The following is a 25,037-nucleotide window of genomic DNA, read 5'->3' on the forward strand; positions in this document are numbered from 1 at the left end:
CTGGAGCACTTCATGATGATAACATTCTAAAAATCAAGCTTCATTAAAAGGCCACCTGTTGTTTGTGAAGCAGACACTGGTTGCAAAAATGTATGCAACTTCCACAATAAGATGCTATTCATACCCAAGCTCAAAAAGTTTCAGTGCAGCTGAGAGTAGTCACCTGTAGAACTCTGTCTCATACTGTTCTCTAAATTTAATATTCAAAATCACAGTGCATCCAGCAGTTGAAAATTTAATGAACTCTTAATGTATTATTAAATATTACTCTTATTTAATGTCCGGAAAAGGGAGGAAGTATAGTGGATAAAGGAATAAATTGAACATCAACACAAAAATTATGATCCATCATATAAAAACCACACATTTTATTATATTACTTACAGAAGTATTTTTCATTTGTCTGGCATCACTTTTTCAAATGTGGTAACTGGGAAATGTGGCAACAGGTTACATTTCATGTATAATACAAACTGGCAAGGGAAGAAATTTGGGACATATTCTTACACTCTTAATACGAGGCAGCAGTGTGTATTACGAGATTTTTTTTTTTTTTTGAGGTATAGGCTAACACAGACCAATACCATTTTCACATAGAAAAAACACAAAATTCATACATCATATGCACATTTGGTATACAAGAGCAATAAACGGTAATAAATGTTAATAAAGGGCTACACCCCTTTCACGATGTGTTACTGCATCCCTTACAATATAAAGTGTTAGTTTATTTGTAACAAAAATACTAAGTTCAGGATAAATAAAGTTTGCAAAAATTCACTTTATGTATTTGCAAGGAACATTAATGCAAAACACATTATGTAACCTGCTGCTCTATACATCAATCTACATGAAGTTTGCTGGGATCAGTAAACCTGGCAGTCAGGATGTAGAACACTGCAGGTAAAGGCACCAATGCTACAAGAGAGGAGTGTAGAACTGGATCCTGGAGCTGAGTTATTGCAATTATTCCATATGCATGAAGCAGCCAATGACCTATCAGAATCACACCATTACGTACTTCTGTTACAGTGCTGACAACCAAGTACCGCATCGACTGTAACACACATTAAACAAATATTTCAGCCAGCAGAAGAAAAATGCAACATGTTTACAACATTTAACTGAGTAAAATGAAGTACATCTTGCAGGTAATATTACTGCTTTTAATGTATGATAAGTATTTACATACATCAACATGCTTAAAAAATATATTGCATTATGTCTGAATGCAAATTTCTTTTCCTACTCTCTTCTTCTTCTTCTTCTTCTTCTTCTTCTTCTTCATTTTCTTAAGCAAAGCTGAAAGGACTACACTGTATATTCTGGTACTTTAATCACTGAAGAAAGGTATTGACTGTGTTTATTGTACCAGTGAGATGTAGTAACTTTGATTCAATTGTTAGTATCTCTTTTTTAATTTCAGGCACACTAATATTCATGTTTATGTACAAAACATAATTACAGTAGAACCTTGATTACCAGACTTATGACTAACCAACTCCTCGAATTATCCAATCACACGTTCAACTAAAAATGGCTACAAATCTGAAATGGAAACATGCTATATGTACAACTGAACAGAAACTTAAGTGTTCTGCAAAGACTTGATGAAGATGAGTCAGTTACTAAATCAGTCTCTGAAATGAATGTTGCACTGACAACCTTTAAGGGCTGGAAAAAGAACTGAAAAGATCTTCAAGTTTTTTCATTACAGCTGTAGATGGTGAAAATGGTTGAAAAAGCCAAAACTATAGTTCTCTGATGACACTTTGTCGGTTCAATTTTGTTAGGACAGACATAACAGGACCCTACTTTAAAGAAAAAGTTTTAAGTGGCACCAATATCTGGGGAGGGAGAGAAGAAAATGAATTCCAAGCTAGTGAAGGTTGGCTTGACCAGTGGAAAAGCTGTCACCAGTGGAAAAGCTGTCATGGCATTAGGCAAAAAAACTTTCTGCTGATGATCATACACATAGGGAGTTTGTTGAAAAATTTGAAAAAAAAAAGTCTCAGAAAATAAATTGGTAGCTGATCAGTTATACAATATTGACAAAATGGGGCTAAACTATAAAATGCTCCCTCAGAAACCTCTTGCCTCAAAGAATGAAACATTTACAGGATCAGCACTTCCTGTTTACAAATCTCAAAGTACTGCTAGAATGAATGGTAATTTGTTTAAGATTGTCTTTTTGATGCATTTGTTCTGGATGTTAAAAAATACTTTAAATCAAAAAACTTACCACCCTGTGCAATTATGTGGCTGGAAAATGTCCCAAGTCACCCCTCTGAGTATGAACTCCAGCAAGGAGACATAAAAGCTATGTTTTTGCCCCCCCCCCCCTCTCCAAACATGTCCTCAATAATCCAAGCAATGAAGCGAGGTGTTAATGAATGGTTAAAATGATATCACCAAAGGAAATACATCAAAGCTTTGTTAGAGACAACAGAACAACAGAAGAGGATTGTGAGCTTTTTGTAGCAATGCAAAGCCTCAACATAAAAGATGCAATTTACCCAATTGCTTAAGCTTGGGAAGAGCATAAGGAAACCAATCTAAGAAAGTCATGGAAGGAGGTCTGTCTTAGCCTCAACTAGGAGCAACAACTTCCACAAACTTGAATCAGATACTGCAGATATAGTCACAGATTTTCAAACCCTTCAGAATGATATTCGGCCTGCTGATTCAGAGGAATGGCTAACAACCAATGAAGAACTTCGAGATCAGTGATCTGATCACTGATCTTCTTTTCCAACAGCACAGTGTTGAGTGAGAGGAGTCAGATGTAGAAAAGGAAGAGATGAAAACATCAGCCACTCTGCAGCAAAGCATGTGTTTGAGTCTGCCTTCAAATAACTGGAACAACAGTCAACAGCTATGGGCATGAAAATATTATGGGAAAAGAAGTGGAGTGATGCAGCTGTAAAGTCACGGTTTAGGATACTAAAAGAAAAACATTATAAGTATTTTTAAGCAGATTTTCAGTGTCCAAAATGTTCTGTTTTCCATTGTCTTTATTAGAAATGTAGGGCTTTTTAAAAATTTTGATGTATTATATCTGGTTGAGCTCTGTCAATGACTTGTTTCATTATCCTCAGATCATCTGACCTTTTTAGTGTTCTAACCAACCCCTAGTCCCCAAAGAGACAGTTAATTAAGGTTCTATTGTATTTGCAACATTAAACAAAAATAAATGCATCTGCAAATTATGCATAAAATGATGTGAATGTTTATTATTGCAGAGAACAGGCCACGAGCATTCATTCATTAGGCTGACTCTATTTACACATCAGAAAAAGCAAAACTGAAAATACATCCCCCACCCCACACCAGCTTCTCTTTATACTGTAGATTTCAGTTATCCTTGCAACATATCTCTTGTTCCTGTAACCTTCCTGATCTCAATCTCCACTAACCCTCAAGCCTCAAATCCACTTACACTTTGGCTCAAAATCTTAACTTCACCCATCTTGCATCCACAACCTATTCCCTGCAGTCTCTCCTTCCTTTGTTCTGCTTCCTCCCTCCTCATCCACCTCACTGTCATCAAGCACTGCACGAACTCAGTTATGCCTGTGCCTGAGTTGCATATATATCCCATGCACCTGCTTCCTCCCTCTCAGTGTCAGCCATCAACCCCTAACAGTAACTCCTGCTACCTGCCTCCTTTCACCCCTCACCCACTCTACTCAAAACAACCCCTCAATGACTCAATGTGTTTCCTATTTGGTGAGTTGTTTTCTTTACTCCTAATTATATAGAAGCTAAAAATATCTTCAGAAACCCAAAGTAATTGCATTAAAAACTTAAAAGCAGATCTCTAGATTTGAAAGGGAGTAAATAAAATGTTCATAACAAGACGATCACATATTTTAAACCAGAAAACATTAATCATGAACACAGCAACTTAACCATTTCTTTGTAAAACACAGAAACCATAGTAAACAACGTATGCAGTTTGGAGACAGAGTGGAAGGAAGTAAATAAGAATGCTTGGAATAATAAAGTATACGACACATAAGCATGATCATCACAGGAACATGAAACAACTTGTTCAGTATGATAAAAGCAGAAGTAAAATGGCACTATGGAAAGAATGAAGAGAGGACACAATCAGCAGACATAGAAAAGACAGCAAAATTTTAAACTACTGCTGACAAAAAGGATGGAAATTACATTAAGAACTTGGAAAAAGAAAAGAATACATACAGAAGAATAATTAAAAAATTTGCAAAAGTGGTACATGTTTAAAAGAAGAGATCGTGAAGGGATATGAGAAGCTGCTGCACCATGCTGCTATATTCATGTGACCTGAATCTTTAGTATGTTGCCACTTATTTGTTAGCATCTATTTTTATCTACTGACATTTTTGTTAGTTCATTTAGATTATTCAAAACTGAAAAAAAAGTGACCATCTAAGATTCCTTTATTCGACTAGAAAGTGCAACCACTGGAAGGAGTGAAGATAATCACTGCATGCAGCATGGGCAGGGTGAGCTTGCCCGGTGAATGCACAGACAGTGGAAGTTGTGTGTGGTAACTGAAGAAACAGGGTGTGTGTGTATGTGTGTGTGTGTGTGTGTGTGTGTGTGTGTGTGTGTGTGTGTTGGTGATTAGATGTTATGTGATCAAGTGGGTGGGAAAGTAGAGGTAGCTTGATAGTACATAGGAAGAGAGAGATAGCGAAGAGGACATTTTGGTTGAATATTAATGGACAGATCATTGGACAATGATGAAGAATGGGAGAGGGGGGAGGTAAGGAGTAATGGCAGTTGTTTCCTATGGGCTAGTGAAGACTGAGGACAGAATAACTGCGGGTTGTCGGATCAAAGGATGTCTTAAGGATAAATCCAGTGTATACAATTCAGAGAAGCTGGTACTGACTGTAGTATCCAAATGGCACAGGTTGTGAAGCAATAATTTTAGTCTAGCACTGTGAGCTCAGTAACCCTCTCTGACACTGGGTGGTCAATTTTGCTCTTGGCAACAATACGGTCTGGCCATTAATCCACATGGGCAACTAGTTGATGGTCAAGCTCACAATAGGATGCACACAAATATCAGCAGAGTTAATATATGACTTGACTGCTTTCACGGGTGACCCTGCCTGTGATGGAATAGGACATGCTTCTGACAGCACTGGAATAGAATGTGCTGGATTGGCATGTGGAATAGGTCTTGCACTTGAGTTTTTCATAAAGATAAAACCCATGTGGTAAGAAGTTGGGGTTAGGCATGGCATAAAGTAAGATAAAGATACAACATAGTTGTGTGCATGGCGGAATACTACTTTCATCATTTCGATGCATGGTGTAAGGTATCTGAACACCAGTGGAAGATGTGGTTAAGTTGTTCCAGTCTGAGGTAATAATGGGTAATAAAAAGTCATTACAATATTTGGTAACAATGTGGATGCTCTTTTGCAACTGGTTAGTGGGTGTTGTTGAAGAATTAGGAGCATGTGTGGATATGATACAGGACATATGTTTGTGGATTAGGTATGGAAAGAAGTACTTGGCTGTGCAGTATGGAGCTATCTGAGAGATGGAGGTCAACATCCAGGGCAATGGCCCACTGAGATGAAGAGGATCAGGTGAGAAGTGTTAAGATCATGCAGGAATGAGGAGCATCTTGGTCCTGGTTCCACATTTTGGAAATATCATCACTCAGTATGAGGCAGTTTAGGGTCCTCATAGCTAGAAAAAATTCCTTCTAGATGGTCCATAAAAACGTTGGCATTAGACAGTGCCCATAAATGTGCTGCAGATTTGTTTACGTATATTCTCATTTTGAAGGTTCAGAGCAATATTATCTTAGCTACATTTTGGAAGAAAATTCATTTTGCACTAATACCTTTGGCAGCTTGTGTGGCATTTTATTATAACTGCTTTTACAATTTTATTTTACCAAACAAACAAACAAAGTTTGTTATTGCAGCACAGTCTGCTGGTATCACTGAACTCTCATTGTAATGCTCAGGAAAAGGGGTTGCACGCATACATGTCTGAAGGACATTTGCAGAGAACATCATAAAAACACAGGCACTGCAATATAGTATTTTATGCCATGACAATAATCATAATTCTCACCCTGTGCGGGAAACACAGCAATTGTGAGAGTACAGGATGTAGACACATAGTGACCTATGTAAGTTCGGATCAATTCTGGGGGCATGCTCGGATGGCCAATGCAATTACAGTGACCACTCACATAAAGTGGGACATCTGGGTTCGAGTCACAGTCCGGCACAATTTTCATTTGTCACTAATACATCGTGTAGCTGTAATCGCATCATACTTGCAATTGTGAATACATTTCTTGAACTATCAAGAAAGTAATGAAACAGTTGCGGCTAAGCACTATTGAGTGAAAATATTATTATATTTAGTGTAGGAATTCTACATGCTTGCCAAAAAGTGCAGGATCTCATAACTGCGAATTCAGATAGGTAGCTAATGGTGTTCATGGGAAGTCAATAGACAACCCTGATGAAACACCAAAACAAGCACAGGCAACTGATATTACAGAAGTATAATAAGCCTGTTACATTCGAAGTAACCTTTCGGATTCTCTCTCTCTCTCTCTCTCTCTCTCTCTCTCTCTCTCTCTCTCTCTCTCTCACTCTCTTCACAAACAAAAATGTGAGGAGTGGAAATGGAGGAGAAACATTAAGAAAGAAGCTTATCAGAATGGAAAAGCATACATTAATTCAAGTGGAAAAGAAATGCATGAAAAGCTGATGGATTTGATGGTGGAATAACTGCAATAAAGATAAATTATCATTAGATCATAGAAAGAAATGGTTTGAGAAATTTTATGGTTTAGAAAGTACAGATAGGGACCATGATTATCTGAGCAAGTTGATCACGAAAATTCCACGAATAAGAAATTGTAACAGTTTGGAAGATGGTATCATGTCCAGGTGTACTTGCACACTACAGTATACATTTATTCTTAAAAAATAAAGAAGAAAAGGTATGCAGAACTATGTTTTTTGCATACCTTTGGTATTACTGATCTGTGGGTACAAAAAATTGTAGGGAAAACCATCCAGAAGGTGTTGTGACTGAGAGCAAATGTGATAGACCCACTAATTATCAATGATCATCATACCAAATTATGGAAGGAAAAAAAATCACATAGATTCACTTCAAAAAGCAGAATCACACCATATTAGAAAGGACAGTTCACGGTGTGATGAAGCAAGCTGGGATAATTTTAATTCCCCTATTATTTTGCCATCTGCCTCCTTAAATTCATTTTGTTACTTTTAACTATTTGCCATTAATGTATGTGAATATTATCTGCGTTTCCATAAAAGAGAATGGTTGGCCCTCAGTTTTAAAAAATATAACACCAGATCAAATTTCGTGCTTAGTTTTATGTATGTAATTGATTTTCTAATTTGTTTTGACTATTCCAAGTTAGTATCTTTCATTATAGGGTGAAATCAGTAATTGCTTTGCAACTTAAATTCTATTGTTGACATATAAACAAATATAAACTCTGTACTAATTATAAACATTTGGAAGACGAAATACTACTCATCTTAAAGTATCTATTTGGCTCTATTCAAAAACATGTTAGCAAAACCTGCACTGAATTAATTCTAAAGTAACTAACAGTTTTGTCAGAAGTATTGTTTGTGTGCTTATATTTGTTAATTTCATAATTTAAACATATAACTCAGCTCAACTCATGCAGTAGAAGAAACTGTTAAAAGGACCATTTTTTCGATGTATTCAGTTGATCGAATGAGTTAAGGTTTAATTGTAATTTCTGTAAAAATTAACTCTGAACAATGTGTATTTTCAGTACCTATTATTCTGAAGATATATAAGAGCCCGATTTTTGGTCATGAAACAGTCAGTCCATAGCCGAGTTTCAGACGAGAAAACTGTGTTGGTTAGAACAACGACAATGCTTCAACTGTGGAATAAGTGTAAAACAATTAGGCCGTGTGTAAAAACAATGGCAGTGTCTGCTCCATATATACCTTTCTATTCTTCAAGAACTGTGAACTTTGTAGTTAGGGTTTCACTGCTCGTAGATGTTCAGTAGTAAACTACTGTAGCAGTATGTGGGCGTTCGCCTGCAACCTATTAATGAGGCTTATCGGAAGATGAACAATAGTACACTGGCCATATAACTGTGTATTATTAGGGAGTTGTGAACAGTGAAATTAAAGTACTGTGAAATGCAACTGAGTACCTGTCAGCTACATTATTTACAATAGTCAGTGCCGGAATCCACAACCCATTTTTCAGCCAGTGTAGCAATACAGTATGTTGACACCGAGGACAACAAACGAAGAAGAAATAAAAGCAGGCAGAACCGCTACAATGGCTATACCAAGTTAGCCCCCTCAGTGCTTGAAAGATGCATGGAATGTTCATTCAGAAGTACCAATAGGAGAAGAATGAACATGCATCAGATTGGGTGTATGATAAGGTTTTTAATACAGAATACAATCTTGAGTTTTTCAAACTTAAAATAGTTGAATGCTGAACCAGAAAATAAGACTGTTTTAGAGGAAGAAATGCAAAGGCATCAGTAAAACAAATACAGGACTCAAGCAGAAGAAGATGCTGACAAGTTGAAGGTGCAAACTGACAGTACATTTCTATGTGCCTATTTTGATTCACAGTAGGTACTCTACACTCCACACTGTGAAGTATCCTTGCTCTATTACAAAAGAAACCTGAGCACCTGCGAACTGACTACCTACGACATGGGAATACAAAAGGGAATGTGGTTCATGTGGCACAAGATAAGTGGATGTAGAGGAAGTTTACACATACCTATAAATTCCTGAAGCAGCAAAGTGAGAAAGGCTAGAAGATGTATGTTTCTTTCTTTCCTGACAATTGGAATAGTCAGAACCAAAAAAGATTTATACACTCATGTTCATAAAAAGCAGAATACTATGAACAACTAGAGATAGGATGCTCATATTCACAGGACATGTACATCAGTATGTTCTGTACAAATGATTAGCATTTTAACTGTGTCAGCCTGTGGGCTCAAGGTCAACATCGATACTGTAGCGCAACACCAACTACCAGTAAAATGTGCCTGTGTCTCTTGTTGTTGTTATAAAGCAAATGTAATGGATCAGTGTGACTTGAGCAGACGCGCAGGATGCTTCCCAGACATATGCTCGAACTATACCGTCATATTGAGTTTAAAAGAGGGTGCATTAGTGGCATGAGAGAATGTGATGCAGCCATTTGGGAAACTGTTGCTCATGTGGGATGAAGTGTTTTGGCAGTACAACAAGTGTGTACCAAATGGTTCACAGAAAGTAGAACACAATGAAATGGGTCAGGTTACACCACCCATACCAAGCCCTGGGAAGATTGACATCTGATCCAAAAGGCATTGCAGGACAGATCCGTGTTCTCCTCAGCAACACATCATGCACTATCAGGGGTGACAACCAGTTGCTGTTTATTAATGCACGGGTTATGTGTCCATCGTCCACTCCTCTTCATGAATGTGCAGAAACATGCTAGGTGGTAATAGTGTATGGAATGATATCACTGGGGACAAGACTGGCATCAGATAGCATTTTCAGATGAATACAGGTTCTGTTTCTGTGAAAATGATTGCCACATTTTGGTTTGCCGCAGATAGGGGGAGAGGCTTCACAGTGACTGCATTCGCATAAGATATACGGCACCAACACAAGTCCTTATGGTATGGGGTGCTATTGGATACAGCAACAAATCACAGTTGATCCACAGGGCACTGTGACCAGTGTGACCTATGTGGATGAAATTCTGCGAATGACATCTTGTGACCTATAGCCATATCATTTCCGCATAACACCCAAGACGTGATTTTTCAGCAAGATAATGCATGACCATATGTCGCATCATGAACACGTACCTTCTTGGTGTCACAGGATATCAACATTTTGCCCTGGCCCACCAGATCACAAGACTTGTCGCCAACTGAAAATGTGTGGAACATAGTGAAATGATTGGTGCAGTGCTGTGACCCAGCGCCAACCACCACAGATTAACTCTGGAACCAGGTGAATGCAGCATGGGTGGCTATAAGACAGGGTGCCATTCACACCTTATATGCGTCAATGCCATCATGCAAGGAACAAGTTATCAGAGCCCATGGCAGACCCTGTGCCTACTAGGTAACAGGACACATACTGAACCGAGGTGACTCCAATGCTAATCATTTCTGCAGAACAGACTAATGTACATGTCCTGTGAATATGAATGTCTTATCTCTAATTGTTTAAAGAGTTTCTTTTTTTTATAACATGAATGTGTTTCTCATTTATCTGTACAATGGGCATAATCTACAAATTGATTTAATTTTCCTTAAGAATGAAAGAGACAGCATGCACAGTGTTATAAAGGGGACAAAAAAATGGCTTGAACATTTATGTACCCAAGCTGTGGTACATTCTAATGGCCACAGCCAAGCAAAACGGAAAAAGGCATTATGTGTGTAAGAGTCACAGAAGGAGTTTTTTGATTTCAAAGGGGCTTCATCAAAGATCCAAAACTGGACTAAAGCTGAAAAATGGGACAAAAGGTAAGATGGCCTGATATACGAGTAATAATGGTGAGGAAGGAAGAACCATGGAAGATGTCATTTAAATATGAAAGTGACTCAGACTACAAAACAAATGATTTAATGCACAAGTTTCATGATCACAGGCCACATGTAGAGAATGTGCTAGAATACTCACCATACGCATACTCATCAACACTGCCAATTACAGAGGAAAAATGTTCTCATCTGTTGCTCCTCTGCCAGAGGAACATTATTTCAACAGATTACCATGAATTCTATCACAATCTGAAGCATGAGGAAGCTCATAATATTGAAAAAGATGATGAATGAACTGTTCAATATTAATTTTACATATAGTCTTTATTTTTTCCTTGGAAACTATTTTGTTTTAGTTTTATTGTGCATACATATTATCATATCCATGTGCAAGAAAGCTTTGGAAATAGGAAATTTCATAGAGGCATTGCTACTACTTAATAACAATATGACAATAGGACATTCTACTCAGCAGTCACAAGTGCACATTTCCAGGATGATTTATGGTAAATATTGGAACTTTCAAAGAAATGCTAGTTATGGTAGTTTTGCTGTGAACCATTGGTTTGAGGAGAAGTACTTATGGGGAGTAGGATCTTTGGTCAAGCATAGAAAATGTTGGGTTGTGTGGTGGGTTTGGAATCTGCAGGTGTTGTGACTCGCCCATCTTTCAAAGTGTCGCCACGCAGTTACGCGCATCCTCTACATGCAGCGCTGTCTGCCAGCCATGCAGCAGCAGCAGCACCACCTAAGCGGCCAGCCAGCCAGCGGCCGCTAGACTTGGACTCAGTTATAATTTGACTGTTAAAGTGTGCACATGTCTTACTCTGTTTACTTGATCTGTGACTTTCATGTATTGCGTCTTCCTTGAAATATATTTGTTCAACTTGAAGCTGTAACAATTGGCGACGAGGTAGTGATTTTTCTTTTCCATCGTTGACCCACATGTTTCTATGACTACTTTAGAGCAACTATTGCAAGGTCTCATAGAACAGCAAACGCTTCTCACATAGGCGATTCGTGGTTTCGTCGCGGCATCAAATGCGGGGCGTCTCTCGTCGTCGTCTCTACCTCCTTTTTCTCCTTACGACGAGATGGCGGAAGACTGGTCTGATTACAAAAAACGTCTTCGACAGTGCTTCTTGGCATTTCATGTTGCGGACGAACAAACATGTAAATCTCTGTTCCTTTCATGGATTTCACCTCAAATGTATCGGTTGTTGTTGCAATTGGTTCCTTTAATTTTCAAAAGCAAACACATGTGGTAGCCTCTCGTGTTGCCTTTTATTGTTGTCAAAAACAACCGAATCAATCCTATCGTGCTTGGGCTGCTGACTTCACGGCCTCAGTAGCAAATGTCAATTTATTACTGAAGTTCACAAAGAATCCTACGCCGATTCCATGGTACGGGATGCTATTATCTGATCGGCGCCCGACAAAGAAGTTAGGCAACGTGCCCTTCAGTTGGCAAATCTGACTCTGGATGAAGCCCTATCCATCGTTCAGTCTTTTGAAATTTCTCGCACCACTGGAGCGCAAATAGAGGCATGGGGCGACGTCGGGGAAATACAAAACTCTGTGTGATGTTGACGAAGCGTGTGGCGTGTCCCCACCGGCCGACGTGGAAGCGCAGCCTCGGCCTAACCGTAAACAAATCTCTAAGAAACTGCAGGAAAACCCACGGCAACTTCCTTCATGTCTGTGGTGTTTTATGAAACATTTACGAGAAGATTGTCCATAACATTGGGCCATGTGTCACAAATGCAAAAAAAAGCGTCATGTGTCATCCGTTTGCAAATCCGACCACGTACACAATGTTCATGACCATGAGGCTGATTCTGATTCTGTGTTGTCTGTCAATAGTACTTCCTCCCTTTCAGGGAAGTTATTCCTCACTGTCCAAATACTTGGTCGAGATGTTCGCATGCAGGTGGATACTGTTTCTGCTGCCACTATCATCAATTCTCAGACGTATCTTCAGTTGGGTTCTCCAATCCTGTCACCTATCACCAGGCAATTACGGACTTACAATAAACAGAAGATTTCTCTCTTGGGACAATTCATGTAATCTTCAGAAATCCAAATTTTTTCAGGCATCTATCACCTACTTGGGGTTTCAACTCTCTCGGGATGGTACTCGTCCGCTTCAGCAAACTGTCGCTGTGATCGATGCCCTTCCTCGCCCTACATCTGTTAAGGAACTGCAGGCCTTCTTGGGGAAAATAGCATACTATCACAAGTTTTTACTGTCTGCTGCATCGGTGGCTCAGCTGTGGCATCACCTGTTGCATAAAAACGTGCCTTTTTACTGGTCTGCGTCATGCGATGCGGCTTTCCAGAAATTGAAGACTATGCTGAAACAGGCCCCATGCCTGGCTACTTATCAACCTGGCCAACATCTTGTTCTTGCCACGGATGCCTCTCAATATGGGGTCGGTGCAGTCCTTACACACCGTTTTTCTGACGGTGCTGAACAACCCATTGCTTATGCCTCCAAAACGCTCACGGATGCCCAACAAAAGTATTCTCAAATTGAAAAAGAAGCTTTGGCCATTATTTATGCTCTTCATAAGTTTGGTGTTTTTCTCTATGGATCCAAATTTTATCTTGTTACGGATCACAAACCACTTGTTTCCTTGTTTCATCCATCAACGTCACTTCCCAACAAGGCTGCACACCGCTTCCGGCATTGGGCTCTTTACTTGTCTCGTTTCAATTATGAGATTCATTTCCGGCCGACGGCTCAACATGCGAATGCAGATGCACTGTCTCGCCTTCCCATGGGTCCTGATTTAGCAGTCAATAGGGACGAACTTTTGTGTTTCCACCTGGATGTTGCCGAGCAGCAGGTTGTGGACGGGTTCCCCATCACCAGGGACTGGCTGGCGGCTGCTACGGGATCTGACTCTACCCTCTCCTGGGTTTTACGCTGTATTCAGAAGGGTTGGCCAGATCGTCCGTCCGCTAAGACTTCTGATCCGTTGCGGGACTACTACGATTTGCGTTACCGCCTCACGGCTAGCGATGGTGTTATCCTCCTTTCCACCGAAAATGCTTCGCCGCGTGTTGTGGTACCTGCGTCTTTGCATGCTTCGGTCTTGCGCCTCCTTCACCAAGGCCACTGGGGTGTCTCTCGCACAAAATCTCTGTCGCGCCGTCATGTGTACTGGCCCGGCATCAACTCTGAAATCGCACACATGGTCACTGCCTGCGGCCCTTGTGTGTCACAGGCCGCCACCCCCAAGTCATCTTTGTCACCGTGGCTTTCGCCTGAGAAGCCCTGGGAGCGTATTCATGCTGACTTCGCGGGAACTTTTTTAGGTACTTATTGGCTTCTCGTTATTGATGCCTACTCTAACTTTCCTTCCATTGTCCGTTGCACGTCGCCTACCACCGCAGCAACCACCAATGCTCTAGCTCGCATTTTCTCTTTGGAAGGCCTTCCCTCTACTCTTGTTACTGATAATGGTCCACAATTTGCCTCTTCCGATTTTGCGGATTTTTGTGCCTGTCACGGCGTCATGCATGTCATGGCCCCTCTGTTCCATCCACAGTCAAACAGTGAGGCTGAACGACTGGTCTGTACATTTAAGGTTCAGATGAGGAAACTCCTGACTTCTTCTGCTGCTGATGATGCGCTTCTCCAATTTCTGGCTTCTTACCGTTTCACCCCCATGGGCGACCAAATCCCAGCTGAGCTCTTACATGGCCGACAGCCCCGCACGCTACTTCATCTTCTGTGGCCTTCCACCTCACGGCCACGGGTGCATTTGCTTGGCCGGTTCACCACTGACGACCTTGTGTGGGTACAGGGATATGGCAGGCGGTCAAAATGGATTCCTGCCCGCGTCTTACGACACCATGGCCAACACCTGTATGAAATCCAGACGGACACAGGTGTTGCAGTGTGTCATTCGGACCAGCTTCGGCCTCGTGTGCCGGCAACGCCTGTTCCGGATGCCGCTACCTGACACTCGGGATACTGGAATCTCTCATTACTCACAACGCAGTCCTCTCACCATCATATCGGTGCCAGCACAAGAACTGACGCCACCAGGAGAAGTGCCCATGCAGGAACCAGATGACCATCATCTGTCAGAGCAACTCTACTCGCCTCCTTCTCCTATGGACGTGGACACATTGTCCATGTCTCCTGTTATAACAACCAGACTTGCCGCAACGGGCAGATTGGTGCATGGGACCCCAGCAGGTTCGACCCCCACGTCTCCTGTCATCTCGACCCGTTATCATCGGGGACACTTCCCTCCGTACGGGAAGCCTCCTCCTCGAGACTTTACGGCCAGTCAAACAACACCTATGGACGTTAGCAATCTACAGGCCACCTCCATCAAGACCTGTGCAAAAACTTCAAAGGGGAGGAAAGTGTTGTGACTCGCCAATCTTTCGAAGTGCTGCTGCACAGTTACGCGCATCCTCTACATGTGGCGCTGTCTGCCAGCCATGCAGCAGCAGCGCCACCTAAGCCGCCAGCCAGCTAGCGGTCACTAGACTCAGACTCAGTTATGATTTGACTGTTAAAATATACACACGTCTTACTCTGTTTACTTGATCTGTGACTTTCATGTATTGTGTCTTCCTTGAAATATGTTTGTTCAGTTTGAAGTTATAACAGCAGGACACTGGGAGAGGCAGTGTTAAATGGTGGCGAGGTCATGAGGTGTTACTGCATAGAGTGGCGGTTTCTCAGCGACAAGCAGGCAGCCAGGTGGAAATTTGGTAGGGCTGATTGGAAAGACAGCTGGAAATGATCAGTGACTTAGGAAGTTAGGTTGTGGGCAATGGGCTGACAAAGTATAAAAGACATTTTGTAGAAAGAAGTCAATGACAACTTGCTAAATACGGATTCAGTAAAGCATACTACTGCGGCCTACTACTTTGCCAACTGAGATTCCTGTAAATACTTTCCTGACTGAATACACATTGTTCTACTAAATCCCGGTGAGCTGTGTATGGAAGATGTACATTTGCCACTGAACAGCAACCAAATTAAATCACCAACAACTGATCTAGTTCTTGTTTTGTAGTGGTTTGACAAGCCAAACAGAAATTAGCTATTTTTGTTTTGTTTAACAACCACTATCCATTTTCTGTTATTGCCCTGAACTGTCTGTATGTTACATATGGGTATTACAGTAATACTGTAAATTAGCTCTATAACTTGGCTTCCATTGTTTCGCAACAGATGCAACAGTGGCAAGTGGTGGTGGTGGTGGTGGTGCAGGTGGTAGGTCACACGTGTCACACAATATGCCTGGGCGTTTTTAAACATAACACAATCAAAATATTAGTCAATATGTGATTGCATCATAAAGCTATTCTTGATTGAATATATCAAATTATAATACCAATTCTCATCATTTGAGGGAAGTTTTAACTTTATGATTTAACATGAAGAAATCTACAATGCTCATAAAATGTATCATAAGGCCTGTGGTGAGGCATCTATTAATGAAAGAACACCCTGAGAAAGGTTTCAGCCCTTCAAGAATGGTGATTTTGACGTTGAAGACAGAAGGTTCACAAGCAATTGATGTATCTCAGCTGAGCATTTAAAAACAAACAGCCACAATGCAGTGACAGACATGAAAAGCTGATTTTGCAGAATGACAGTGCTACACCCCATTACACAAAACCAATCAAAACATGGTTGGAAATATTGAAATGGGAAATCCTACCTTACCTGCTATATTCTCACTTCGAAAACTATCTTTTTTTATCAATGCCAGACAGCCTGGATGACGAGCCCCTCCAGTCACAAAATGAGTGCAAAATTGAATTGATTCACGGGTCTCCTCAGAAAGACACGCAGTTCTTCTGCCACAGGATGTGTGTGCTGCCAGGAAGACAGGAGAAAACAGTGGACAGCAACGGCCAATACTTTGAATTGTAAATTTTTTTCTAAGGTTTTCACAATAAAGCCTCAAACTTTGAGCAAAACAGTGGAAGCAAAGTTGTAGGCCTAATAGAAAAATACATTTCTACTTTTATGATATTGTTGTGACTAGTGCCTCAACAAAATCTTAAAAATGTGATCCACAGCCACATGGCAATAGTGATGTACAAAAGTACAAGTCATGGGTAATGACCCCTCTGCATGGTACAAAGCAAAGGCTTAATCTTAAATTAAAAAAGAAAGAAGTAATTCTACAGACTGGAATTTTGGATGTTTTAAGTTTGACTGTTTTGCATAAATTGGTTGATATGAACACAGATATGGACGGTCCGAAGTCAAACTTAATAGAGTTTAATGAAGTGAAATGGAAATAAGATAAAGACGTGATCAGGTGACTTTTGGGTAGTAAAAATAGTATCATCAAAGATGCACCAGGTACTGATGACCTGTGGATTGGTAAGTGAGTCACTATGAGAAATCACAATACTAAACTTTTCTTCTCAACATTGAAAAATGGTAAGTGAATGCCCATCAACAACATACAAGTTTATAGGACTATGCCACAAATTGACAAAAAACAATGAGAATTAAAGGCACCTGGCTATGGCACAAGTTGACGACAAAAAATGAGAATGTACAAGCAACTGGTAAAAGATGTAAATGAGAGCGTTAAAACTAACAACATTTGGTATTGTAAGTAGGGAAAACATGAGACAGTTACTGCTGTATGCTGAAAAAATGAGTTGATACAGGCTTCAAATGTTGGAAATGACTGAGATATGTGTGAAGGTATCAACAAAATTACATCATGCCTAGATAACTAGTTAGCAATGATATACTGGACTATATAGCCCACCAAAGTAAGATAGATATTATTATTAGAACCTTGCAGTGATGGTTAAAAGTCTGGAAATCAGGAAAATAAAGAGGAGATATTGTATGTGGAAGTGGGATACTGATAAATTAAAAAAATAACCAGATGACTTGGTAGTTTCTAAATCAGTGATCACTGTAGAAAATATTGTAATTACTTTGGCAGAAGAGAATAATATATACCAGTAAGGAATAATTAAAAGTTTTAGCAGCCGATACCAGCACAGAAAAGATGGAAGGAAAAAAATCATAGAATTGTTCCTGAAATAACCCAGCTTAATGAAAGAAGGAAACTGAGAGGCTATAATTGAAAGGTGAAACAGGAAATGCTGGGGACCAACAATCTGGACGAGAGAAGGATGTGAAGAAATAAAATATGGTAAGGTCATAGGAAAATTTGACATTGTACAGTTAAAGAATAACTCAGTTTGAGGGAATAAGAAGTAAAATTACTAATCTATTAATAAAAAATGGGATACCTATTACATATGGAACAAGGGACATATTATTGGCCGGAGTGCACAAAAAAATCTACACAATGCAGGGAGTTGCCCCCTCAGTACCATAGATAGGAAGATAAGATACGCGGGTGAGCTAGTAATGCAGCCAGAGTTTGACAGTGTGCTGAATGGTTTGAGTTCAAACAAAACAACAGGAGGCATCTAGAGTTACTAAAACCTGTGCTCAGTGTAAGAATCATAAGATTACTTCATTATAACTGAAACAAAAAAATATTCTCACCACCCTGCTGGGAAAGGTGGGGACAGTCTGACATTTTGTACTTACCAAATATTAGATCGAATAGGAAATGTATGGATGTCAGTTTGACAAAAGCAATACTGATCTTGCACTAATGGAAGAACTGATTAAGGCCACAATACCTTGGAGCAAGGGTGAGCAAATGTACTATCGCAGATGCATATGCTCACGGGTGCTGTCAGCCAACAGTTCCCCCTCCACCTTTCACTCATTTGTTACCAACATGTGCATGGCAAGACAGGCCTGTTTACTTTGTGTCATTAGCGGTGGTGTTGAAGTCTCTTTGGGATTCATGGTAAGACAAAATTAGTGATAGGATAAATGGCTGATAACATAAATCAACGGAACATATACACTACAACCCACCGTGGGAAGAAGATTACTATTTTATTAAAACACAAATGGGCCCTCAGGGTCTGTTTTGTAATGCTATTTTGTCAGCCAGGGATAAGTACAATGTGAGTGACATTTTCGACTCCTTCATGAAAAATTTGTGATCACTCTGGATACTGAGGAAAGGAAGGAAAAACTTCTTGAGCTACAGAAAGAAGAGAGAAGTAAGTTCATATAGATACATGTCATTTCTTGAAAATATTACTATTATTTATAAACCATTATGTGGTTTTGCCCTTGAGTTTACCTCTTCCTTGTAACGCATTTACACGAACAGAACCATGTCATCCACAATGATGACGTAATGAGAGTGAGCAATCACATAGCTCTTAAAATTGCTGAAACAACAAATCCCTGCAGTGAAGGAAAAATTTTTAAAGAGAACTTCTGTTATTTAAACAGTTCCTCTTTCATGGAGATCAGTTTGCAGATGCATCAAAGGCATGGTAAATGACATGGAAACACAACTGAAAGATAAGACTAAAGATTTTTTTCTCTTTGGTTTTGGATAAAAGCACAGATGTTGCTCAGCTAGCTGTATCTGTGAGAGGTGTTGATGCCGAGTTCAATATGCAGGCAGAACTGCTTGATTTAGTGTCAATGCATGATACCATTAAGGCTGATAACACATTTTCTTGCTTAGAAAACACTGTTGACAAATATTACCTATACTGGGAAATACTTTCATTCACTGCAACAGGTAGAGCTCCTGCAATCATTAGTAAAAAACATGGCGTCATTGCTTTTTCAAGAAAAAAGACAAAAGAATTTGGTATCCAGCAAGAAACGCCAGTGATTCACTGCATCCTATATCACATTAATCTGATGGCAAAATGTGCCAAAATAAGTAGTTTCATGGATGTTGTTGTAAAAATAGTTAATAAACTGAGGCAGCATGGTTTGGGACACGGCAATTTAAATCCTCCCAAGTAGAGCTACAGTCTGTAGTAGGCGAGTGTCAGCAATATGTCTCGTGGTCTTATCGTGGCGTGTTTATCTTCTGCCATTAGGTCAGACGATAGAAATGCCACTTGCTTAATTTTAAAAAGTATACCTCCAATGCGTGTGACAATATGAATAGGCAAGACTACATTCAGGTTTCAAAAGTTAATGCTATTGTACAAAATAGGAACAAATCTTTGTATGTCACATTACTGGTGAACAAAATACCTATCAAATTCCAGATTGACACAGGATCGTCAATCTCTATCATAAATCTGCACGTGCATAAACTACTAGGTTCTCCTAAATTGCAGCATTTTGACAGCTCACTGTACAGCTACAGTAATGAACAAATTCCAGTCAAAGGTGCACTGACGACGGATTAACTTACAAACAGTTTACCAAGACAGCTACTTTAGCAGTAGTTAACACCCATAAGGCATCAAACTTGCTGGGTCTGGATCTCTTTATCAAATTAGGCTTCACTATCCATGAAGCAAAACAGGTCACACATGAAGTTCTGAAAGGAAAATTACAAACAGTGTTGCAGAAGTACGAAGATATTTTTTCCTCCGCGACAGGCAGTGTAACTGATTACCAGGCACACATTACGCTGACACCGAATCCAGTGCCGAAGTTTTGCAAAGCTAGAACTGGACCTTACACAATGAAAGAATGTGTAAAGCACGAACTTGACCGTTTAGAAGGCAATGGTATTATCGAACCAGTCACATGTAGCGCCTGGGCAACACCAATCGTTGTCATAGAAAAGTCAAATGGATCATTACGTATCTGTGGAGATTTCAAGAATACTGTCAATTCACAGTGCATTATAGATACATACCCGATTCTGAAACTGGAAGAACTGATGTATAACTTAGCAGAGGGTGTGTATTTCGCCAAACTGGATTTAAAGGAAGCATATCTGCAGATCCCTTTAGACAAAGATACACATAAGATTATGGTAATAAATACTCCATTTGGATTGTACAGATACAAGCTCTTACCATTTGGTATCGCAAGTGCACCAAGCATCTTTCAACGTTACTTGGAACAATTAATTAGAAACTGTCCTAACGCAGTTAACAATCTCGATGACATAATCGTCTCGGGAAAATCTCCACAAGATTTACTAGATAACCTGGAAGAACTGTTCAAGATTCTCAGAAAGTCCAATCTCAGGTGCAACAAGGACAAATGTATATTTTTTGTCAAGAAAATTCAGTATTTAGGACATATATTGTCAAATAACGGAATCAGTCAGACACCACATGTGTGCACCCACAGACATACGCACGCCGGAAAGTAAGGAAGCAGAAAAAAAGGCTTTTCAAGCACACTTCAAAAGCTTTTTTTCTTCCCCCGGAAGGGAGGGATGTTGTGTACATAGTTCCACGTAGTCAGCGCATATACAACTTTCCAAATAGAGCGCGCCCCGCTAAGCACAACAGCACAGGCGCAGCGATCGTCCATCTCCGCTCTACGAGATGGCGCTGCCATAAAGACGGACCAAATTCTGCTTCCGCCGATCCGCGTATTAATATGTAATGCAGCCAATGAGATTGCTGCTAATGTAGAACCTTTTCTCCTCGCGGCTCACACTCGCACAGTGATACCTGAACGCTCGAGGTATTATAACGAGTGTACAGACCTCCAAATAGTCAGTCTGCATTAGTCTGCATTTGTCTGTAGTCAAGTTTCAGTCTGCGCCAAATAAGATTATCATATTCCTGTACATAGCCATGAAGATAAATGAATAGACACTTTGTCAAGTATCAGAGATATGTGAGAATAAGATTAACGTACCAAGACCAAAGGAACTTCAGATTGTCAATTGTAAATAGCATCCAGAATAAAGTTAAGTAAGGTTTATGATTCTTATTATTTTAATAAATGTGTGTGAAAATTAATCAAGTTTTGTTTAAAGTTGGTCACCGTCAATCTGCAACTCTAAGCGTGCAAGTGGCATTTCTATTGTCTGACCTAACGGCAGAAGATAAACACGCCACGATAAGACCACGCGACATATTGGTGACACTCGCCTACTTCGCTAGAGCGACAAGTCAAATAATCTGATGGTGTGTGTACCGAAGGTCTTACAGTATGCACACCACAGTGAGCCATTGTCAACATCCTGGGAACCCACCTGACACAAACCTTTATTTTAACGCCAACACTTCCAGTATTCTGCAAACACTTCCTTCCCCTATTCCACCGTAGTGTGACAATTCGTTCACTGTGATAAGCCTGTCAGCAGTCACCAATTCGTTAACTCTCTGCACATTGTCTGGAGTGGGTGCAGTACGAGGTCTGCCACTGCGAGGACAATCCTCAATATTGCCATGCCCGTTTTCATCATGTAACCTGCTTGCCCACCGACTAACTGTACTGCGATCGACAGCAGCATCTCCTTACACCTTTTTCAACCTCTTGTGGATGTTTCCCACTGTGTTGTTTTCACAGCCATCTTGAAGACATGCTGTGATGGTGCCACTCACGGGAACAGGTTGAACTAAGTTTGAAAACAAGCGGGAAGGATGTATCTACACACTGTAAAACTTTCACACATGCAGAACGAAAACTGTATTTTTACAAAAATAGTGTGCATTTCTTTTGGAGTGACCCTTGTACTTAATTCATTAGGGGAAAAAAATGCTGGCAACTGGTGTATTTTGTGATCTGTCAAAGGCATCTGACTGAGCAAATCATACTATTTTTTAAGTAAATTACAATATTATGGAGTAACAGGAAATGCTACAAAACTGTTCAAATCTTGTATCTCTCGCAAGAAACAAAGCTTGTCACTAGGAAAGAGACGTGTATTAAGCTATCAGGCATCATCCAACTGGAACTAATTACATGTGGGGTCCCACAGGGTTCCATCTTAGGGCCCTTACTTTTTCTTGTGTATATCAATGACCTTTCATTAGTAACATTACCAGATGCCAAGTTTGTTTTGTTTGCCGATGATACAAACATTGCAGTAAACAGCAAATCAAGTGTAGTCTTAGAGAGATCCACTAATAAAATATTTGTGGACATTAATCACTGGTTCCTAGCCAATTCTTTGTCACTAAACTTTGAAAAAACACACCACATGCAGGTCAGAACTTGTAACGGGCGTCCCACAAGTATATGCCTAATGTATGATGACAAGCCGATAGAAGAAGGGGACAGTGTTAAATTCTCAGGATTACTGATTGATAATAAATTCAACTGGGAGGAGCACACCACAGAACAGCTGAAGTGTCTAAACAACTCTCTATTTGCAATGTGAATTGTCATACATAGGGCATATAAAAATGAAAAAGCTGGCATACTATGCTTACCTTTACTTCATAATGTCATATGGGATTATTTTTTAGGGTAGTTCATCACGCCAAGCTAAAGTTTTCCAGGCACAAAAATGTGCAATAATAGTTATATGCGGTGTAAACTCAAGAACATTCTGCAGAGGCCTGTTTAGGGAACTAGGGATACTAACTACTGCTTCCTAACATATTTATTCCTTAATGAAATTAGTCATTAAAAATATATCACTTTTTCAAACCAACAGCTCAGTTCATGGAATCAATACTAGAAATAAGAATAATTTACACAAGGATTTAAAGTGACTTACTCTTGTACAAAAGATGTGCATTATTCAGGAACACACATTTTCAATAAGTTGACAGCAGCCATAAAAAGCTTAACAGCCAATGAAATTCAGTTTAAGAGAAGCATAAAGGATATATTGGTGGACAACTCCTTCTACGCCTTTGATTAAGGTTTCAGTAGAACCAAGTGATTGTGTGTGTGTGTGTGTGTGTGTGTGTGTGTGTGTGTGTGTGTGTGTGTCAAGTACAATCTTACTTCTGCCACCATTTCAGTCATTTCAGTGCAGTAATGTGTTCACTGTAAATAAGTATTGTAGTAGTTCTATTAAATGTTTATTACCTTATAAATTAAAAAAATTAAGTTTAAATTCAGTGCATTAATGCGATCTTAGTGTATGAGTGTTGTAAAATGATCCTTTCATATAGTGTTAATTAAAATATAAATAGAAAAAGACAATCATTCCACATGGGACCCGTGGAAGGTACATTAGCTTATTTGTTTTAGTTGTAAATATTTGTCATGTATTATTGTTTTTCTGACACGTTCTACATCCTGGAGGACCTCTTCTCTATGAATCAAATGGAATGGAAGTAAATCTAATCTATATTTAGTGATGTAAACTGACATGAACTTGATTTTAGTATTCTTGCAACTCCTCCGGCAGTGGAGGAATAAGTGTGCCTCCTGAAATTCAGTTGGAGCTCATTGACTTTCAGTGTAGTTATGTGTTCAAGGAGAAGTTTCACATGTTACAAACTTTTTCTTTTGCAACTCAACACAGCATTCAAGTTCCATCTGCATGCTCTTGAGAGTGATGCTGTCAAATCTTTTCAAATCATCTCAGTGTGTGCGGCAACTGAGTTGATAGCAAATGCCCAAAAGTTGGTCGTCATTTCACAGTTCTCCGTTTTACATGAATTCATTTATGAGGGGAACCTCATTTGTCCTTTAAAAGGAGGGAATTTTGGTTTCTTCCCTAAAGCTCTATCTACAGAGTATGTGATTGCTAACACCATCTGGATCCTTCCTTGAGAAAAAGCCAAGGACATACACAATGAAATCACCATCATACTGTGTCAAGTAAAGACACAAATTTGCAATCTGAAAAGAGAAGAGTTACAAGCTCTCAAGAGCCCCAACACCAACAAGAGCATAATGGTTATGCCTGCCCAAAAGAGAAATCCTACCCTTTTAATGAAGACTGAAGATACATGACCTGTTAGTTCCAACGATGTACTGAAAGCTAAGCGCAGATTCAATACACTGGATCACACGAAATTTGAATTGGTTACACACAGTATCTTCTGTCTTTGCAGACCTACAGAGGAACCTGCACACCACAGAAGACCTACTGCCTCAGCTGAATGGATTACCAAGATCCATAAATGTGGTGTACCACTATGACTGATTCCAAGCATACCTTGCTCACTGAATGTAAACCAGCAAAACACTTGGCGTCTCTGCTTTAGACACATGTCAGAAAGACCATCAAAAGCATAAAGAACTTGGGACATTTCATACAGAAGTTGAAGAAACTAAAATCTGGACCCAACAACATCCTAGTCAGCTATGGTGTTGTTTCTTTGTTCGCCAAAGTGACACTCAATGACTCTCTGGGAGAGACTGGTTTGATGCAGCTCTTCATGCTACTCTATCCTGTGCAAGCTTCTTCATCTCCCAGTACCTACTGCAACCTTCATCCTTCTGAATCTGTTTAGTGTAGTCATCTCTTGGTCTCCCTATACAATTTTTACCCTCCACACTGCCCTCCAATACTAAATTGGTGATCCCTTGATGCCTCAAAATGTGTACTACCAACCAATCCCTTCTTCTAGTCAAGTTGTGCCACAAACTCCTCTTCTCCCCAATCTTATTCAATACCTCCTCATTAGTTATGTGATCTAACCATCTAATCTTCAGCATTCTTCTGTAGCACCACATTTCGAAAGCTTCTATTCTCTTCTTGACCAAACTATTTAT

General features: G+C 39.8%; 1 protein-coding gene across 1 annotated transcript in view; it reads right to left on the reverse strand.

The window, feature by feature from the left end:
- Nucleotides 1–338: 338 nt before the first annotated feature.
- LOC126175433 (JNK1/MAPK8-associated membrane protein) overlaps nt 339–25,037 on the reverse strand; it is a 103,170-nt gene continuing 78,471 nt past the window's right edge. Inside the window, exon 6 of the mRNA XM_049922235.1 lies at nt 339–1,057. Within this exon, the coding sequence (XP_049778192.1) occupies nt 842–1,057 (216 nt within the window). The 3' untranslated portion in view covers nt 339–841. The remainder of the gene's footprint in view (nt 1,058–25,037) is intronic.

Source organism: Schistocerca cancellata, chromosome 1 (assembly GCF_023864275.1).
Source record: "Schistocerca cancellata isolate TAMUIC-IGC-003103 chromosome 1, iqSchCanc2.1, whole genome shotgun sequence".
Lineage (NCBI taxonomy): Eukaryota > Metazoa > Arthropoda > Insecta > Orthoptera > Acrididae > Schistocerca > Schistocerca cancellata.